At 44.7% G+C, this 20,529-nt stretch overlaps 1 protein-coding gene across 1 annotated transcript in view; it reads left to right on the top strand.

Moving 5' to 3' along the window:
- TNFRSF11A (tumor necrosis factor receptor superfamily, member 11a, NFKB activator) overlaps nt 1-16,588 on the top strand; it is a 38,900-nt gene extending 22,312 nt beyond the window's left edge. The window contains exons 9-10 of the mRNA XM_011964391.1: nt 623-1,406; nt 16,291-16,588. Of these exons, the coding sequence (XP_011819781.1) occupies nt 623-1,406; nt 16,291-16,574 (1,068 nt within the window). The 3' untranslated portion in view covers nt 16,575-16,588. The remainder of the gene's footprint in view (nt 1-622; nt 1,407-16,290) is intronic.
- Nucleotides 16,589-20,529: the final 3,941 nt, after the last annotated feature.

Here is a 20,529-nt window from a genome sequence, read left to right as displayed (position 1 = left end):
CCATTGTGCCCGGTTAGATCTACTTTCTTTGATATAAAATGTATACATTTGAAAGCATAAGCTCAAACTGATTTCTTCAATTCCAGGCCAACGCAACAGTATTCATTCTGGTCTTTCCCTTTCCCATATTTGAATCTTTCTTTCCCCAGCTGTATGAAACCTGGCTCCTATTATTCTCAATATATTTTCTCATTTGCTCAATTCTAGAATACACAGAAAGTAGTTTCAGAATTACTAGAGCATACCACAGTGATACACAGAGTTGCTAACTCGAGTTCAATATTTGTTTACAGTTGTTTTTGGGTTTTGTATTTAGATTGAGAATATGTCATCAGAATACTGTGCTCAAAAGTCACTTGGGTTAGCTCCTCTCCTTGCTCAGGTGTGAACATGCTTTTCATCTGAGATGCAGCTAGATTCATTTGTTTCTAGTTGTATTCCATTCTAGAGTTCTCCTGCACTCAGTAATTTTTCATAACACAAAGTGCCATGGTCAGTATACCATCTGTACTTGTTATGGTGGAAGTAATCAGTGTAAACACCGTTTTTAGCAATGTTTAGCTAAACTCATCCTAATAACTCTGGGTGTTAATGCCTCTGCCTTCTGAATGTAAATCGGCAGGAGTCCTCAGGCGACAGTTGTGTCAGTCCACACACGGCAGCCTTTGGTCAGCAGGGAGTGTGTGAAGGTGTCTTACTGCTGACTCTGGAGGAGAAGACATTTCCAGAAGATACGTGCTACCCAGATCAAGGTGGTGTCTGTCAGGGCACGTGTGTAGGAGGTGGTCCCTACGCACAAGGCGAAGATGCCAGGATACTCTCATTGGTCAGCGAGACCGAGACAGAGGAAGACCGCTTCAGACAGATGCCCACGGAAGATGAATACATGGACAGGCCCTCCCAGCCCGCAGACCGTTTACTGTTCCTCACTGAGCCTGGAAGCAAATCCACACCTCCTTTCTCTGAACCCCTGGAGGTAGGGGAGAATGACAGTTTAAGCCAGTGCTTCACAGGGACACAGAGCACAGTGGGTTCAGAAAGCTGCAGCTGCACTGAGCCCCTGTGCGGGACTGATTGGATTCCCATGTCCTCTGAAAACTACTTACAAAAAGAGGTGGACGGTGGCCATTGCCCGCACTGGGCAGCCAGTCCCAGCCCTAACTGGGCAGATGTCTGCACAGGCTGCCGGAACCCCCCTGGGGAGGACTGTGAACCCCTCGTGGGTTCCCCGAAACATGGACCCTTGCCCCAGTGTGCCTATGGCATGGGCCTTCCCCATGAAGAAGCAGCCGGCAGGACAGAGGCCAGAGACCAGCCCGAGAACGGGACTGATGGGAGGCTCCCAAGCTCGGCAAGGGCAGGCGCCGGGTCTGGAAGCTCCCCTGGTGGCCAGGCCCCTGCATCTGGTAAGTGACTTCCCGGCCTCTCCCTTCTGGGCAGAAGGGCCAGTTCTTGGTACAGGGTTTGGGGGCAGGTATTACAGACCATTTAGGAAGGAGGAAGCTAATGGGAAAACCTCAGCTTGCGCTTTTTCTTTTAATAAGCATTTTTACAGGATGGCTTTGGATTCAGTTCACACGTTTGGTTATACATTGCACGCAGCACTGTGTGGCTTCATCGTCTACCACTGGGGCAGTTTCTGCATCCGTGCATGTCCCATACCCTTTTGCATTCAGGCTTTTCATGATAGGATAAGACCTCAAGCCCCAGCACTGACCCCCAAAAGACAAACTCAACATCGGCCTCAGGACTGGCTGAGCCAAGGCATTCCCTCAGATTTCTGCTTTTTGGTTTTTGTTTTCAAAGCACCTTAGGCCTCTTAAATCTCCCCCAAGAAAGCTCTTATAAATTTTACGGGGACACACAAAATTGTTCAGTTAATCCTTAATTAATTAATATTTATTGTGAATAATGTGTTGATTCTATACCAAATTAATGATACAGTAAAACTCTTTTTAAAAGTTTCATGAGAAAGGCCCCTTTTATAACCACAATGTATCATATATTTATGGAACCAGGCAGATAATTTTAACAATTTAATATCATTATAAAGATGTATCACTGCAACACTGCCTGAGCATGAACAACCTACCAATTATAATATTGTAACTTTTTTCCATGAGGGTAGAACACCATCTGTTTTATTGTGTAGTTACAAAGGACTTTGCAGCTGATAGTGAGGGCTCTGGCTCTGAGAATTATCTGTCATTTGAAGGGTCAGTGCTCTGTCTGAGAATCTTCCGAAAGCTATAGACACTCCCTCCAGAAAAATGAATATATGGATATATACTATTTAAGGGGCTTCACAGAATCCTCCAACTCATGATTTTCAAAATGCCCATTCATAGGCCGCCCTTCTCCAGAGATGTTTTTTCTTCTCTGCTTCTTTATTTAGACTGCAAGTGGTGCTAGCAGCCGGTCTTTGAATTGTTTTATAACCCTGAGGTAGCTAGATCTGTGCCTTAAACACAGATAGTGTTTTGCCTCGTGGTAATGATGGTTCCTGGCTTTAATCTGTTCCTCAAGCTTGTGGTTTTGCTGCAGCTACATAGATTTACCGATGTATAAATTCAGTAATAGTAATTCTCAGTCAAACGGAAAGGAGGAGATATGTTTGGGGATATTTTTCAAAGAACTGGTATGTTTTCTTCTCAGAAGATCTCAGAATTATTATTATTATTTTAAGATTGTAAGGAATCTCCATGACTGGGCTTTGCTGTTCGTTTGCATTGATTGATTGATTGATTGATTAGTTGATTGATTTAGAGACCAAATCTCACTCTGTCGCCCAGGCTGGAGTACAATGGCACGATCTCGGCTCATTGCAACCTCCACCTCCTGGGTTCAAGCAGTTCTCCTGCCTCAGCCTCGAGTAGCTGGGACTATAGGCGCATGCCACCACACCCAGCTAATTTCTATATTTTCAGTAAAGATGGTTTTTTTCCATGTTGGCCAGGCTGGTCTCAAACTCCTGACCTCAGGTGATCCACTTGCCTTAGCCTCCCAAAGTGCTGGGATTGCAGGCGTGAGCCACTGCGCCTGGCCCGTTCTATTTCTTTTCTCTCCGTTTATTGTCTTCCCCCTGGTTGTGGAGACAGACAGTTCCCTGGGCTGTGGGGAGCGAGAAAGCTGACGTTCTGTCTCTGGCGGCAGCCATGTCCTGACCGCACTGTCAGGGGCAGACCGGTTTTTCAGTGGGTGACACCAGGAAGATGACGTTGCCACTGTGTGAAAATCAGCAGCAGTTCTTGGAAGAACAGCGTTGGCCAGATTTAAAGAGAGAGAGAGATACATGGATCTTTTAATGCCATAAAACAAAAAGCCCGATCTTTGCTCTCCTGTAAGAGTCAAAACAGTAGCCTAGTCTGTTTTTCATCATCTTTTCTTTCTCTAGCACTAAACCATCTAGGGATGGAGGAAAGGAATAAAAAGTGTATCATCAACTAAGTGGTGTTAATTTGCAAAAAGTTTACACTGCTTTTTCTGTCTTCGTCTGGTGCTTAGCCATGCAAAACATCCGTAGACCGACGCCAGCAAGCGGTCCAAATTCATTTTCGCCTGAGGAGAGGCAGCAGCCAGATTGATTTTGGAGGCTGTGCTATTCTCTCCACAATTACTTCTCCATGAACAGGCCTTACGGCTTCTGGTCAGAATAGTACCTTCTCATTCTTGTTTTTGTAGTTTTTAAAAAAGTCACAATTCACGTTCTATAAAATGCGTGAAAGAGGATGGAGCTTAGGTAAGCCATCCCACAGAGGCCTTATCCTGGGGTCCCCTCAGCGCCCCTGTGCTCTCAGGACTCTTGCTGATGTGGCATTTTTTAAGGGTTTTTTGGATTTTTATATGAGAGTATTTTTTGTTTGTTTTTGCTTACAATCCCATCAAACTGTTTCTGGAGAAATGACAGTGACTGGGGACTTTTTCTTTAGGGAAGGGTATCTGCTGTCCCAGCATCTTTGTGAGGAGAATGATGACTTTTCAGACAGCTCCACAAGTGCAGACAACTTTAAAAAATATAATACCCAGTGCTGTTAAGGCTATTTTAGCCATATGATAAGTCCTAAGCAGCAAGGAGAATGATTAGCAAAGATCAGTGAAGAGGGAAGCATACTTCTGGTTATGTCTCAAATAACCATGCCTTAATTTAGGTCTGAAGTTACGCCTAATCCTGATGACGTCACGGTTGCCTTGGTTACAAGCCCTCTCACCTGGAGACTGGCTCATTCTCACTGTGCCCCTAGAGAGTTATTTCATGTGAAAGAAACCATAACTACTCGTGATTAATATGTCTGTTGGTGGCTGGTGGCTTGGTTTTGGCTCCCGAAGCCACTGGTTAGTTTCAGTCACTTCTGAGCTGGAGAAAGTTAGGGTGGTCTTTTTTTATTATTATTATCCTTTAAAAATGATTTTGCTTTTTAATTATTTCAACTTTTATCATAGATTCAGGTTACACGTGCAGGTTTGTACCCGGTATATTGTATGATGCTGAGGTTTGGGGTTTGATTGATCCCGTCACCCAGGCAGTGAGCACGGTATCTTCAGTCCTTGTTTCTCTCCCTGTCTCCCCTGCCTAGTTAGGAGTCCCTAGTGTCTATTGTTGCCATCTTTATGTCCATGAATACCCACTTTTAGTTTCCACTTATAAGTGAGAACATGCAGTGTTTGGTTTTCTGTTTCTGTATCAATTTGCATAGGATAATGGCCTCCAACTGCATCCATGTTGCTGCAGAGGACGTGATTTCCTTCTTTTTCTATGGCTGCAAACAATTCTTGATGAACACTGAATACCTATTTGTTTCTCAATTAAACCTTTATTGAAGGTCCACTGAACCACAGAGACTTGGAAAAGCCTGAAAAACAAGTAGGGATTAATGCCAGGGTGTGGACCATGTGAAAAGGAATCAATCATTTGAGAAATCCAGGCCTTCCACAGCCTGCCCCCTCTCTCTGACCTGCAGCCTGTTGTTTGTAATGAATCTTGGGGACTTTTTCCCCTGCCTGGATACTCTCACACCCTATCAACACCCCAGCTCTAGGCAGCCACAACCAGTTAGTAGGAATTCTGGCTGGGTGCAGTGGCTCACACCTGTAATCCCAGCACTTTGGGAGGCTGAGGTGGGTGGATCACTTGAGGTCAGGAGTTCAAGACCATCCTGACCAACATGGGGAAGCCCCATCTCTACTAAAAAACAAAAAAAAAATAGCTGGGCCTGGTGGCACGCGCCTGTAATCCCAGCTATTTGGGAAGCTGAGGCAGGAGAATTGCTTGAGGCTGGGAGGCAGAGGTGATCTGAGATCTTGCCAATGCACTCCAGCCTGGGCAACAGAGCAAGACTCTGTATCAAAAAAAAAAAAAAAAAAGAAGTGGGGGGGCGATGAATTCTCATAGCCTAATCTTTCTAGTATCTCAAAATGTTAAGTGAATGGATGCTTATACATTCATTCATTCATCCATTGAGGAATAAATAGATGAACACGAGACCACTGTATCTCGTTTGTTCCCCCAAGTCACTCTCAGCCTCCCAGTTCTTTGGTCTGCTCTAGGGAGCTGAAGAAGGAGGGGCATGGAAGGGCTGGCACTGACTGCCCTGGGCTCACCCAGTGTCCTGGGCAGAGGAGGCAGAAATGACAGAGCACAGGTGACCTGGTTCATCCTAGCAGCATAGACTCTCCAAGGCCATCACCTGGGAGCCAGGAACACTGGACAGTGAAGACCTACCTGACCCCTCATCCTCCCCTGTCCTCCATCTCCATCCCTGGTCCCACTATCTCCTGAAATGACTGTTGTTGACCATCCATTTCCATTCTGAGAGTAGAGAAAAAGATTTTCCTATCCAAACTTACCTCCTCTCCTTTCTTCCCCTCCAGCAGAGGACAGCCTTCTCGCTCTTTCTTCACACTCTTGTTAGAATGCCATTTACCACCTTGCATATCACTTTCAGCTAAATCTCATAAAGGCAGATATGGTTCATTGGCCCTGAATCTTGAAGTTAAAATAGATATTTCATAATTAGGTTATTTGGTGATAATATTCAGCTTTCATTGCTGTAAAACGTCAATGCACTATTTCAAAAGATACGAAAAATGTGGTCACTGTATATACTCTGCTTCATTTCATCCTGCCTTCCTTCTTTCTGCACTGATAGGGCTCATTTTGGAAGGCTTTGGTCTGTAAGACTTTCTAAGTAATTGTCAAGCATGATTCAGAATGGAACTATTAAATACTGTTTCCCTTCCCTTATCATCACATACCCAGTTTCTTCTAAATGCCTGAAACAGAACTTACATTTCCATAAAAAGGAAAATCACATGAGAAGCATATGGGTTAAATATAAAATAAGTTTTTTAAAAAATTCCAAAAGAACCCAATGTAGCCTGGGTAGTTTGAGTGTATTTGTGTATATTTTTAGTTCTCTTCCTTGGAAGAAAATCTACATGACAATTTGGTGGTATTATTTGGCATAGTTCTTGTGATTTAATATTCATATGTTAGGCATTTTAAACAACATAATAAGCTTTTGAGAAGAAAAGTGTGCATTATCTTGCTTAAAAATGTAAATTCTGTCAGGGATTGTGTTCTTAGAACTAAGTTTGTTCTTTCTGCCTGAGAAATACAAATTCCACGGAGCCTGCTCTGTCAAGCATGGACCAAGTAGAAGCATCGTTCTGATTATGATGGGAGACATTATTGATTCATTGTTTCTGTTGACTTACTTGCTATTTTTAACACTCTCAAGTTACCTGAACATTTTTCTGGTTAAGTCACATTAAATATTAATGTTAAGTCAACTAATCCATTTTTTCTTTTACGCTTTCTTTTAGACAGGGTTTGGCTCTATTACCCAGGCTGGAGAGCAGTGGCATGATCTTGGCTCACTGCAGCCTCTACCCCCAGGCTCAAGCCATCCTCCCATCTCAGCCTCCCTTGTAGCTGGGACAACAGGCCTGTACCACCACAGCCTGGTAATTTTTGTGTTTTTTTTTTTATTTTTTTTTTTAGAGACTGGGTTTCGTCATGATGCCCAGGCTGGTCTCGAACTCCTGAGCTCAAACGGATCCACACACCTAGGCCTCCCAAGGTGTGTAGTCCCAGCCACTCAGGAGGCTGAGGTGGGAGGACAACCAAGCGTAGGAGGTCAGGACTGCAGTGAACTGTATTCACGCCACTGCACTCCAGCCTGGTGATTAAGCAAGACCCTTTCTCAAAAAAAACAAAACAAATGTCTGATTGTGAAGCTTGTACCCTAACCCACTGCACTGTCTGGGATTACAGGGGTGACCCTCCACACCCTGCCAACTAATCCATCTTAACTGTTAGAAACACTTCCAAATTCCCATATTTACTAAAACTTCCCACATCATTCTGGCTTTCAAACCATACTTTAGGGTAGCCTTCAAATTCCGTCAGTCATATGGTGTTCAGAGACCTGTAAGATTGGTGCGATAGCCTGAAGGTTACAGTTTTATCAGTGGTATTATAGACGTTAGTCACCAGGTGCTAAGTGTTTTGTGCGTATCATCTTCTTATTCCTCACCGAAATTCTATGGGACAAGTTCCTGGCCCAGGATCATGCAGCTAGTAAGCAACAAAGCCATGGTTCAGGTATCCGATTGCAGGCCAGGGCACAGTGGCTCCCACCTGCAACCCCAGTACTTCGGGAGGCCAAGGTGGGAGATCTCTCAAACCCAGGAGTTCAGGACCAGTCTTGGCAACATAGTGGGACCTCTTCTCTACAAAAATTTTTAAAAATTAGTCAGATATGGTAGCGTGTACCTGTAGTCCCAGTCACTCGGGGAGGCTGAGGTAGGATGATCACCTGAGCCCAGGAGATCAGGGCTACAGTGCAACCTTAAACCACCGCACTGTCTCCTCTTAAGTCAGTGCAAGTGATGCTGATTTCATTTATTTACTGTGCCTTGGAGAATCCTCAGTGTGTCACAGAATAGGGACAGGCACAGTCTTGGCATCATTGGCTGCTCTGGCTGAGGCAGAGGCAGTAGCTAGGCCTGGCCTGGCCCAGAGGGTTCCACAGGAGGGACAGCAGGATGCACAGTGTGTGATGGTCCCCTGGTTACGGTGAGACCCCTCTCTTCTGCCAGTTGTCTCGGGATGTTACCATTTTTGCTATCACTTTCCTTTGTGGGGAAAGCCTTTTCTTCCACGTGCTTCAAACTTTATCTTTTTTTTTTTTTGGCAAGCAAAATAAATGTCAGATAAAGGTCAGAGGCAGCCTCGAAGGGGAACACCGTCAGAAAGGGATCCTGAGGAGAGGAGGCAAGAGGGGAGTAACAGGGCCTGATTTGGCTTAATGGACTAACAATGCCTACCAAAAAACCTCTGGTCTTCATGATTTTAATGTAAACTATTTTTTAGAGCAGTTTTAACTTCATAGGAAAATTGAGGGGCAGGCACAGAGATTTCCTGTATTCCTCCTGCCTCCCACACATGCACAACCTCCCCTACTAGAATGGTACATTTGCTGCAGTCGATGAGTCCACATTGGCATGTTGGGGTCCACTCTTTGTGTTGTATGTTCTGTGGGTTTGGACCAATGTATCCTGGCATGCATCCACCGTGATAGTCTCATACAGAGTAGTCTCACTGCCCTGCAAATCCTCCGTGTTCGACTTACTCACCCCTCCCTTTCTCCGAACTCCTGGCAACTCCTGATCTTTCTCCTGCCTCCATAGTTTTGCCTCGTCCAGAATGCCATAGAGTTGGAATCACACATTCTATAGCCTCTTCAGATTGGCTTTGTTTACTCAGCATTATGAATCTAAGTTTCCTCCATGTCTTTTCATGGCTCGATAGCTCTTTTCTTTTTAACACTGAATAATATTCCATTGTGTGGACGGACATGGGGGATTTGTTTATCCATTCATTTACTGAAGGACTCTTGGTTGCTTCCAAGTTTTGGCAATTATGACTACAGCTGCTGTAAACATGTGTGTGCAGATTTTTGTGTGGACATAAGTTTTCAATTCCTTTGGGTAAATCCCAAAGAGTATGATTGCTGGATCATATGTGAAGCGTATGTTTAGTTTTGTAAGAAGTCACCAAACTGTCTTCCAAAGCAACTGTACTCTTTTGCATTCCCAGCAGCCAAGGAAACGAGTTCCTGCCACCCGCCCCCATGCTCACCAGCATTTGGTGGTGTCAGGGTTCTGGATCTGAGCCGTTCTAATAGGTGTGTAGTTGTGTCTCACTGTTGCTTTAATTCTCACTTCCTTGATGACATATGACGTGGAGCATCTTTTCATATGCCTGTTTGCCATCTGGATATCTTCGGTGAGGTGTCTGTTAAGGCCTTGGGTCCATTTTTATTGGGTTGTTTGTTTTCTTATTGTTGAATTTTAAGAGTTCCTTATTTATTTTGGGAAATAGTCCTGTATCAGATATGGCTTTTGCAAACATTTTCTTCCAGTCTGTGGCTTGTTTCTTCATTCTCTTAAGCCTCAGATCTTTTTAGGCCATCTTGGGTAATCCTCATCTGAACCATCCCTCCCCTTTTCATACTCCCTTGCTAGCCACCAGCAAGGGAGAGTTCCCTGCTAACTGCAGAGGTCCCCGTTGAGTTTCTTGGCATTCAGTGGGAAGAGTTCCCCTCCTGGGATACACATCAACTGCAGAAACCATAGGAACCACGTTGAAAAGGAGACCCATGGCACTCACCTGATTATACAGCTGCCAACACGGTGACCTATTGATGTCACCATCACAGATCAGATGTGAACTCTCTGATGTGAACAACTAATCTGTTCTGCAATACAGAAAGCAAATGTTAAGGAATTCTTACTTTTAGCAAGGACAGTTCAGGACTGAGGTATCTTATTAGATAAGGATATTACCAACTAATTCTAAGCCTTGATCTACTCTGGTGCTACATTCAACTCACAGCAGACTTGTGTGATGAGAAATGAGACTGTGGGGTTTAGTGTAGAATTATACAGATGAGTGTTCTAACCGAAGACAAGCATCATAATTGAGGACTTCAGCAGAGCAAACAGAAGTTGGTTAGATTTCCAGAGAAAGTGCCCTTTCAGTCTTCAAGACACATTGAGATCCTCTAGCAAGACAGGGATGGAAAGATAATACTACTATTCAGTGTATTTCATGAATCTCTGTGTCCTTGGGAGTTCCGTGAGCACTGATATTACTTTCTGGGAGGAGGAATGCCACCTTTGCACCTGTGACTGCTTCTTTGCTATTTCCCTAGCAGTTTCAAATCTATCGTCTTGTTTGACCCTTATGCTGTCCTACTGGATATTCATGTGCTCATTTGTTCATTTATTTAACAAATGTGTATTATTAACATGTGCTTGCTCCACGCAGTTGCACACCGCCAGGCCAGCACAGCTTGATTCAGATGGGGAGAGCTAGGTGGTTTGTCCCAAACTCTCACCACTAGTGAGGGCTAAGTCTCAGAACAAGACCCAAGAGCTTCTAGACCCCGTTCTCTCCTCTGCCTCACATTTCTGCCCCTCCTGAATTCAGGCAGCCATTAAGACCTCCATCCCTCTAGTCACCACTTATTCACCTCTGCTCTTCAGAGACTGAAACACCACGATGACATTGATGTCATTAGTTTGCTTTCCGGTGAATCTGGATTATGACACACCATGGGAAAAGAAAGCTGTTCAGCAGTTTTCATTCTTGAAACAGTGTCAGTCAGTAGAGGGGGAGAATCCCAACCAGAGAAACCTGGCGTGCTCACATGCAGAGCACCTGCAAGCTGGTGTTTGTGATGCAGCCAACCTGGCCTGGAGAGAGTGCTTAGTCAATTCTGCATGGAGAGTGTTGCTTCTGTTACTGTTATTATTGCAGTAGGTACTCAAACTGTCTCCACTCAACCCACAGATTAACCCACACCCACCCAGGAAGCTGACTGAAGCCCATAGCACACTGATTATTCACAACTCGTGAGTCACTCTAGAATACCCAGACCCTTCTGCTCCCACCTGCTGAATGGCCATGTTATCTAAAGTCCATGGGTGCTCCCAATTCTGTGAGTGTGAGCTGATCTTGTCATTTAAAACGTTAACTATTATGTTAACTGTCAAGAAAAAAAATGGGTTTGATAATCATGATTATTTCTGTGAAAACTATTGAATATTGGGATGATTCGGGGAATGAATTGCTAAAACCTTTGTGGTATTGAAGTTGAGGTGAATGAGACAACTGTGAAAGGTGGAAGGAAGAAAACTCTAAAAGGCTTCTGCATTTAGACTGCTTTTTGGCAAGTGACTTTTGGTTCTCATTCCATGTTAAAGAACCCGAAACTCGAAATTGTAGGTAAAGCATTCAAGATCCAGTTGGTACAATCAGTAGACCCATCCGCAAAGGACAGGCCCCAGTTTTCCATCAGAAAGTCGGTGTTTCGCAGCGAGTGGTGGGTGGCTTGAATATAGGAAAACATGTCACAGGATTGGGATTTCAGAAGCAAAGTGGATGACTCCTACAGCTCAGTTCTACTGAGTTGTAGTAGAGAAAATTAGTAGAGAAAATCTGATTAGCAAACACTTCTGGAATATTGAAAAATGTCCAACTCATAAGATGTTACTTCCGAAAATGGTAGTGCTAGATTATAGCCTCAATGGGGAAAGTTCCCAGAGTAGGGTTCCTAAGAGCTGCCCATGTCTTCAGGACTGGTGACATAACTGGCATAGCCCAGTGAAAATGAAAAATTTCCCCCTTTTGCAAAAATTAATAAGAATTTCATGATGACAATAAAGCATTTAACCCAGCGTGGAGCTCTGCAGAGCATAAGGCCTTGTGCAGCTGCACAGGCCCACGGAGACCACTCTGCTGCCACTTAAGAATTGCCGCGTATTGTGATTGGCAGATCAGTATAACTTTTTTTAAAAAGTTGATCTCTATCAGTTTACCATATCTCTCAAGAGTCACCATGGATGGACTTGACCGAAGGTTGTTTTTGTCATTAATTGTAGCTTCATTAAAGAAACACTTGAAGAATAAACTTGTTTGAGAATCTCCTTAATCTTTCTAGGTAACTGTCCTTTACATCTTAATGGTCAGGAATTTTCTTTTTCTTTTTTTTTTCAAGACAGAGTCTCGCTCTGTCGCCCAGGCCGGAGTGCAGCGGCCTGATCTCGGCTCACTGCAAGCCCCGCCTCCTGGATTCATGCCATTCTCTTGCCTCTGCCTCCCAAGTAGCTGGGACTACAGGTGCCTGCCACCACGCCTGGCTAATTTTTTGTATTTTTAGTAGAGATAGGGTTTCACTGTGTTAGCCAGGATGGTCTCGATCTCCTGACCTCGTGATCTGCCCGCCTCGGCCTCCCAAAGTGCTGGGATTACAGGCGTGAGCCACCGCGCCCGGCCAATGGTCAGGAATTTAAAGGCCTAGTTTTTGTCCTTCCACAAGCTTCATGGCCTTCCAAAAATAATACTCTTTTTTTTTTTTTTTTTTTTTTTTTGAGATGAGGGGTCACTCTGTCGCCCAGGCTGGAGTGCAGTGGCACAATCACAGATCACTGGAGCCTCAGCATCTCTGGGCTCAGGTGATCCTCCCACCTCAGCCTCCCAAGTAGCTGTGACTACAGGCGTGTGCCACCACACCCAACTAATTTTTTTGCATTTTTCATAGAGGCAGGGTTACCATGTTGCCTATCTGGTCTCCAACTCCTGGGCTTAAGCATTCGCCCACTTTGGCCTCCCAAAGTGCCAGGTTTACAGGTGTGAGCCACCGCACTCAGTCCCCCAACAATAATATTCTTGGTTCAGTCCATGAAACAAAGGATTCTGAAGTGTTTAGATATTTTACTTACGCAAAAGGGTTTGAGGTCCATCTGAAAAAAGAAAACAAAAATGAATATAGGTGCTACAGAATATTTAGGTTATCAGTATCAAAGATACTGTTTGCCATGGAGCAATGGCATGGAATGAAATTCTCAAGATGAAAGACTTTACGCAAACCATAGGTTTTACCTGGGTTCAGACTCATCAAAGGTTCTCACAAGAAAAAAGTAAACAACAATGGATTCATGTTGATTTGTTGAAAAATAAAATTTAAAATGGTAGATAAATAATATATACCATGACATAAGCAGATAAATCAGTGAGGAAGATAAAGAAGAGATGAGAGCAAATTCAAAACCATAAATCAATCATGCAGTGGCTGGAGATGTCCTCTGTGTAGTTTCACATGATACTGAAGAACAACGGAACCAGCAGGCAATGATGATGTAGTGAGAACACCTCATGATGGATGGTTTTGCATTTAATCTCATCTCTTCTTTATCCTCTTCATAGATGTATCTGTTTGTGTCATGGTGTATATTAAAACTAGAGGAACTAGGTCAAGAGTAATCATACGTCTAAGCAACTTTAAATTGCTTATGTTATTAAATAAACATGGTATGTTTTTAATCAGAATAGAATTTTCATTGTATGTACATTTTTTAAAATTGAATGTCCCATTCCATGTACTTTTTATTTTTCACTTTCACTTTTTCTATTAATGAAATAGTGATTTCTCAAATAGGAAGACGTAACTGTGTTGCTATGTCTACTTGTCTGTTGCTGCTACGGTAGAAGCCTTTTTATTAGCACTTGGTCAGCAGTTGCTGAGTTACTTAAAAATGTCATCTTATAAGTTCATATCTTAAACTTTTTTTTTACTTAAAACATATACCTTATATTTACACACCAATTATGTTTTAGTATAAGCCTGTATGTACTGGCTGATTATAGTGTCCTGAGCCCCCTATTTTTTTTTTTTTTTTTTTTTGAGACGGAATCTTGCTCTTGTCGCCCAGGCTGGAGTGCAGTGGCATGCTCACTGCAACCTCCGCCTCTCGGATTCAAGCAATTCTCCTACCTCAGCCTCTTGAGTAGCTGGGATTGTATTTTTAGTAGCCATGGGGTTTCGCTGTGTTGGCCAGGCTGGTCTTGAACTCCTGACCTCAGGTGATCTACCTGCCTTGGTCTCCCAAAGTGCTAGGATTACAGGGGTAAGCCACCATGCCCGGCCTCCTGAGCCCTTTTTACATTAACCATACCACCTAATTTCCAGTTTCTATTTCTTCAGTGTGAAATGAGAAGTTACAGGTATTTGAGAGCAAAATCCTTCCGGACTTTTACTATTTCCTTTTCCTGTTCTTTTTCTTCCTTTCTCACTTCTCTGTAGCCCTGGGAACTGCCTCATTGTCATATTTGTGTTCTCGAATATTTTGAGTGATAATGTCGGTGCTGTATATTTTGTTTTGGTTTTCTGTGGGGTGAGTGGAACCAGCTTGCTTCTGCGCCGCCATTTTGAAACCAGAAGTCCTTCCTTTTTCTTTTTTCATAGTTTCCTTGCCTACACCACCACACCAGTTGAACAGTTTGTGGTGGTGGTTTCATTTTGTTTGTGTATGTGTGTATGTGTGTGCGCGCGTGTGTTTTTCAGTAACTCACTTTTATTTGGGTCCTTGCAAAGCATTCACTTTAGTTTTTATAGAAACATTTCCCATTTTTTCTCACTAATATTTCACTGCTTTGCCCAATATTTAATTAAATTTCCTGACGAGTTTATCTGGTGACAACAGACTTGAGAAGGAACTTGGTAAGTGGTAGGAGCAGAAGGGCATAGATACAGTGGTGAGTAGACCCTCACTGGAGTTCGCTGTGTGTCTGGCAGTGTGTGGAGAGGGGGTGGAGAATGTGCTGGGTAGGTGGTAAACAGGAATGCCAGCGGGCCTCCCCCATTGGGGGTTCTTAGACAAGTCCTGCCACTCCCCTCTTGGAGGACATCCCACACAACTGCCTATGGGAGAAACAGCATAAGGCACAGACCTCCTTCCAGGACTTTGGATTTGTTGATCATACTTGAAATCCTTGTGTTTTCATGGGCTTTTCCTTGTGTTTTGGTCTTGGCTTCTCTAGAGGTACCCAGTGGGTCAGGGGAAGGCTCCTCAAAGGAATTTCCTACATGCCTATCGGTATTTTAGTCAGGCCATCCAAAACATGCCTTCCAAATTTGAGGAAAATCTCATATGGAGTGGTAACAAAAACTTCATTTTATTCGTATGAATTATTACTAAGCTGAGTCACAATGGAGAAGAAAAAGGTAGTGAATCATGAGGAGCCATTCTGACATTCCTGGCCCCTGATCAAATGGAAGGATTCTGTTTGTGATGCTGAGTGTTGGGGCGTTTCTAGATCTGCTTGGTTTGTGGTACTTTCCTAGACCAACGACTAGGAAATTTCTGTCTTTAAAATGGAAGAATCATAAGAGCTAGCAGATTTCCTAACATTTGTTGGGCTTTCTGTTTGTTTTTCAAAACGTCCGCTGCTTAAAGACTGGCCACATCTAGTCACCCACAAAGAAATGATGATAGAACCCCCTAGGGACAAAACACCCTTCAGAGTTCAGAAGGGAAAAGTGATTTATAGGACTTTTTTTTTTTTTCCATTTTAGTTTTGTGAATCTCCTTTGTTTCCGGAAGTAATTTTTTTGAATGTTAAGGAAATTGATTAATCACTACTGAAAGTTGAGCCCACATGGCCCCATGATCCTCCAGGGCTGAGCCGTTAGGGACCAGGAGGAACCAAGGCACGCAGGGTGATAGGGCTTCAGATGTAAGTCCAGAGAGGAGAGCAGACTGAGGTCTCCTCCCTTAGCTGTGCTTGTTCTGTGTTGAAAACACACACACACACACACACACTCTCTCTCTCTCTCTTTTGTAACATTTGAATCTTGTCTGTGATTCTGTAATCCTGGTGTGCTCTCTTGCCAGTATCCCAGAGTCCCACATCACAGGCAAATGGTAAAGCATGAGTCTGCCCCTAGGCTTGCTCATTTCTCATCTCTTCTTCTCCCCTCCTTTCCTGTTCCTCTTCTCCTCCTCCTCTTCCTCTCCTCCTCCTCTTTCTCCCCTCCTTCTCCTCCCCCTTCCTCTCTCCTTCCTCTTCCTCTACCCTTTCTTCCTCTCCTCCTCTTCTTCCTCGCCCTCTCCTCTTCCTCGCCCTCTTCTCTTCCTCCCCCTCTCCTCTTCCTCGCCCTCTCTTCCCCCTTTCCCCCCACCTCTTCCACTCCTTTTCCTCCTCTTTTCCTCTCCCGCCTCTTCTCTTTACTTCTTTTGTCTTTTTTCTCTTTTCTCTTCTCCTCCTCTCTTCTCTGCCCCGCCCTCCTCCACCTCAGTGGGCCTGGAGGGTGACAGCATGGTTCCCTGTGGCCCGGGGCTGTGGGAAGCCGGGAAGCCGCCCTCGCCCTCCACTCCTCTCGGGAGACCCGTCCTCCGGGCGCTGACTCACCCTCCCCGTGTTCTCCCTTCCTCTCCCGGCAGGAAATGTGACTGGAAACAGTAACTCCACGTTCATCTCCAGTGGGCAGGTGATGAACTTCAAGGGCGACATCATTGTGGTCTACGTCAGTCAGACCTCGCAGGAGGGCGCTGCGGCGGCGGCGGAGCCCGTGGGCCGCCCGGTGCAGGAGGAGACCCTGGCGCGCCGCGACTCCTTCGCGGGGAACGGCCCGCGCTTCCCGGACCAGTGCGGCGGCCCCGAGGGGCTGCGGGAGCCGGAGAAGGCCTCGCGGCCGGTGCAGGAGGAGGGCGGGGCCAAGGCTTGAGCGCCCCCCATGGCCCCAGCGCCGACCAGCGCCGACCACCCAGGGATCGATCGGTACAGTCGAAGAAGACCACCGGGCGTTCTCCGCCCACCTTGCCCTCCAGGAAATGGGCTTTTCAGCAAGTGAATTGATGAGGACTCTCCCCAGGCCCACGGATGCTCAGCAGCTCCCCTGCACTGGGGCAGATGCCTCCCCTGCCACCCCTCAAACTCGCAGCAGTAATTTGTGGCACTATGACAGCTATTTTTATGACTATCCTGTTCTGTGGGGGGGGGAGGGTCTGTGTTTTCCCCCCATATTTGTATTCCTTTTCATAACTTTTCTTGATATCTTTTCCCCCTCTTTTTTAATTTAAAGGTTTTCTCAAAAATTATCCTAAAGGTGAGGGTCTCTTTCTTTTCTTTTGCGTTTTTTTTTTGTTTTTGTGTTTTTGTTTTTGTTTTTGTTTTTGTTTTTGTTTTGGCAACCTGGCTCTGGCCCAGGTTGGAGTGCAGTGGTGCGATCATAGCCCAGTGCAGCCTCTAACTCCTGGGCTCAAGCAATCCAAGTGATCCTCCCACCTCAACCTCCGGAGTAGCTGGGATCACAGCTGCATGCCATGCCCAGATTCTCCCCCTCCCTCTCACCGAGACAGGGTGCCACCATGTTACCCAGGCTGGTCTCAAACTCCCCAGCGAAAGCAGTCCTCCAGCCTCGGCCTCCCAAAGTACTGGGATTACAGGCGTGAGCCCGCACGCTGGCCTGCTTTACATGTTTTCTTTTGTGCCCCTTCTCACAGTGTTTTGGAGATGACTTTCCCTGTGTGTGTTCATTGTAAGCACTTTAGGGAAAAGGCTAAACATGTGAGGCCCGGAGATAGTTGCTGGGAACATGTGGTGGGACTTCCATATTCTGAAAAATGTTCTGTATTCTCATTTTTCTAAAAGAAAGAAAAAAGGAAACCCTATTTTTTTCTCCTGAATGTTTTTAAGTTTGTGTCGGTCCTTAAGCAGAACTAAGCTCAGTATGTGACCTTACCCCCTAGGTGGTTAATTTTTCCACACTGGCAGAGGCACTCAGGTACTTGGTAACCAAATTTCTAAAACTCCAAGTTGCTGCGGCTTGGCATTCTTATTCTAGAGGTCTCTCTGGAAAAGATGGAGAAAACGAACAGGACATGGGGCTCCTGGAAAGAAAGGGCCAGGGAAGTTCAAGGAAGAATAAAGTTGAAATTTTAATTTGCATTTTCTTTGTCTAGATAAGAATAGCATAAATGGATCCTCTTTTATTCGTACATAATCGTGCATCTGTAGGTTGGCCTTGTAGAAGTGGAAAACATTCCATTTTCCAGTGCATTTAAATTTAAAGCCAAACCGCATGTTGTGAATTTAAGAAAACTTCTTATCCTAAAGGTGTCTTTCTCTTGGCATCATCCCCCGTGTGAGAAACCTAGACGATGGTCCAGATGGAAGGAAATTCCCTGGGTGGTTTTATCTTTTGTTACTCAGTGAGCACTGGTTCCCTGCAAATACTGGAGAAAAGCAAAAATACGCAAGCAAGTTAAAATTAATTTTGTACATCTGGTAGGTTATAAAAGAAAGCACTAATAGTGGTCACTGCCCAGACTTTATTGGCCACAAATGCCCAGCTGAAGAGCATGACTGTGGATCACTGGTTTTTCCCTCCTGCTGGAAATACTGGGGTGGTAGCGGTCAATTAGGATTTTCAGTGGAGAAGCACAGGACAGTTCTGTAATTTATGGGACTCCTTAGCCAACATAAAGAACTGCAGGAAATAACTGCACAGCCAGGAGGATCTGTTGGTGGGAATTTACTGTCATTCCTGCCCTTTTACTTAACATCATCCACAGGGAGATGTTATACAAATGGAGGAAACCATTATACCTTTTGATATGGAATATATTACAGAGTTACAGTTCACAAAGTAGACCTCTGAGGTGAAAACCCGAGTTTCTGCTGTGACTGTCATCTCACTGAGCACTTCGCCTTTCTTTGCTTTTATTTGTTCCTTCTATAAAAAGGCAATAATGATAATTTATAATAGTTTCCCTACCCAGAGATATCAGAAGGATGCTATAGTGAATGTTAAAGTACCTTGGGCTCCTTAAATCAAAGGTGCTATATAAATATGTAAGACTCTACTTTCAGAAAAAGGTAATATTCTTTCCTGCACTGATCCCTACTAATTCTGTATTGATCCAAAGGCAACTATATGCTAAGAAATGTATAGAAAATATAAGTCTGTGTCTGTGTACTATAGAGATGTATGTGACAAGTGTAAACAAAATGAAGCAATAATGAACAGTTATTGGGGAAACATGATAAAGAGATTATATTAAACTTATATTTGACCATAAAATCCTTTTTATGGCTTGCTCAAACCGGGCTCACTGTAAAATCATGATCCAGCTTATTGCTAATCTTTATGATATGCTTATTCCCAATCTTTATGGTATGGTGTCAACCGTTCATTTGTATCTTATTGCAGGTTCCCTGGACCATAGACAAGGGACAGAAAATACTTGCTTTGATAATATATATGCTGTTGATTTCACAAAAATTTCTTAAAATACAGCCTGGATACCCAGTGAAAGAGCTGAACTAGAAATGGAGTATCGTGTTTCCTACTCACATTTTACCCAGCTGCCAGAAGAATGAATTTCTCAAGATCAGTTTGAATGTGATAGATCAGAACCTTCATGTGGTGGGGAAAATGGGATTCTTTCAGTGTAACCACCCCAAGACTTAGTGGCTTAAAGTAGTCACCATTGGCCAGGCACAGTGGTTCATGCCTCCCAGTGCTTTGGGAGGCCAAGGCAGGAGGATCCCTTGAAGGACAGTAGTTAGAGATCAAACTGGGCAACAGAGTGAGACCTCATCTCTACAAAAAATACAAAACTTATCTGGGCATGGTGGTGTGCACCCGCAGTCCCGGCTACTCAGGAGGCTGAGGCAGGAGGATGCTTGGACCCAGGGGTTCAAGGCTACTGTGAGCTTTGATTGGGCCAGTGCACTCCAGTGGAAAAACAAAACAAAAACAAAAACCACCACTTATTTAGCTCCCAATTCTATGGGTTGGATCAGCTTGGGTGGTTCTTCAGGCCTGGTCCCACCCGGCCTGGTTTGCTTACCCGTTTACAAGGACCCAGCTGGTTGGCTGGGCCAGGCTGTGTGCTCTCCACCTGTCCCCCATGCTTCCAGCCGTCCAGCTGGGCATGCTCTCATGGTGGTGTTGAGCCTGAGAACAAGCAGAAACCTGCCAGTCTTCTTGAGGCCTGGGCTTGTACTGGGACACTGTCACTTCTGCCACATTCTGTGGGCCAAAGCAGGTCACAAAGGCAGCCCAGATCCAGGGGATGGGGGAACAGCCCATCCCCCCACGGGAAGTGTTGCAGAATGACAGGGTAGGGGGTGGACACGCGGAGGGGAAGATGGCGCCATTGCCGTCTGTCCACCACAGGGCACTGCGTGGAGTAAAGTGCTGCAGGGAAGAGTGCATCTGGGAACAAAAGAGGAACATGGCCCAGCCCCTAACCAGTGAGTAGTTCCTTCTCTGGTGATTGAATTCCCTTAATGCACAGCACTGTAGATTCCCACAATGGGAGGGACACCCACATTCATATTTCAGTGCTGTGTCAAAATTCCTTCCAGAGCCAAATATAGGTGATTTGGGAACTGAGCCCACTGTACTACTTCCGCTTTCCTTTGGCACAGAAAATTGAAAAGTGACAACTTCTAAAATCAAGAAAACTGGTGAGATACCTTGGGGTAGAGGAACCTGCATATAAACAGATAAAAGATCTAGTGTTCACCCTTGACCCCAGCTCAAGAAACAGAATCTTGTTATGATTATACAAGGGTGAGCTTGAGCAAAGGTGCTGTCTTTGGTGGAAGAAACGTAGTTTTGAGTTGTTTGCTCTTTGACAGTGTCTGATGGCATGTGAGTCTTGTGCATC

This window comes from Mandrillus leucophaeus, unplaced genomic scaffold (genome assembly GCF_000951045.1).
Source record: "Mandrillus leucophaeus isolate KB7577 unplaced genomic scaffold, Mleu.le_1.0 Scaffold699, whole genome shotgun sequence".
NCBI lineage: Eukaryota > Metazoa > Chordata > Mammalia > Primates > Cercopithecidae > Mandrillus > Mandrillus leucophaeus.
This window is presented reverse-complemented; position numbering and strand designations above follow the sequence as displayed.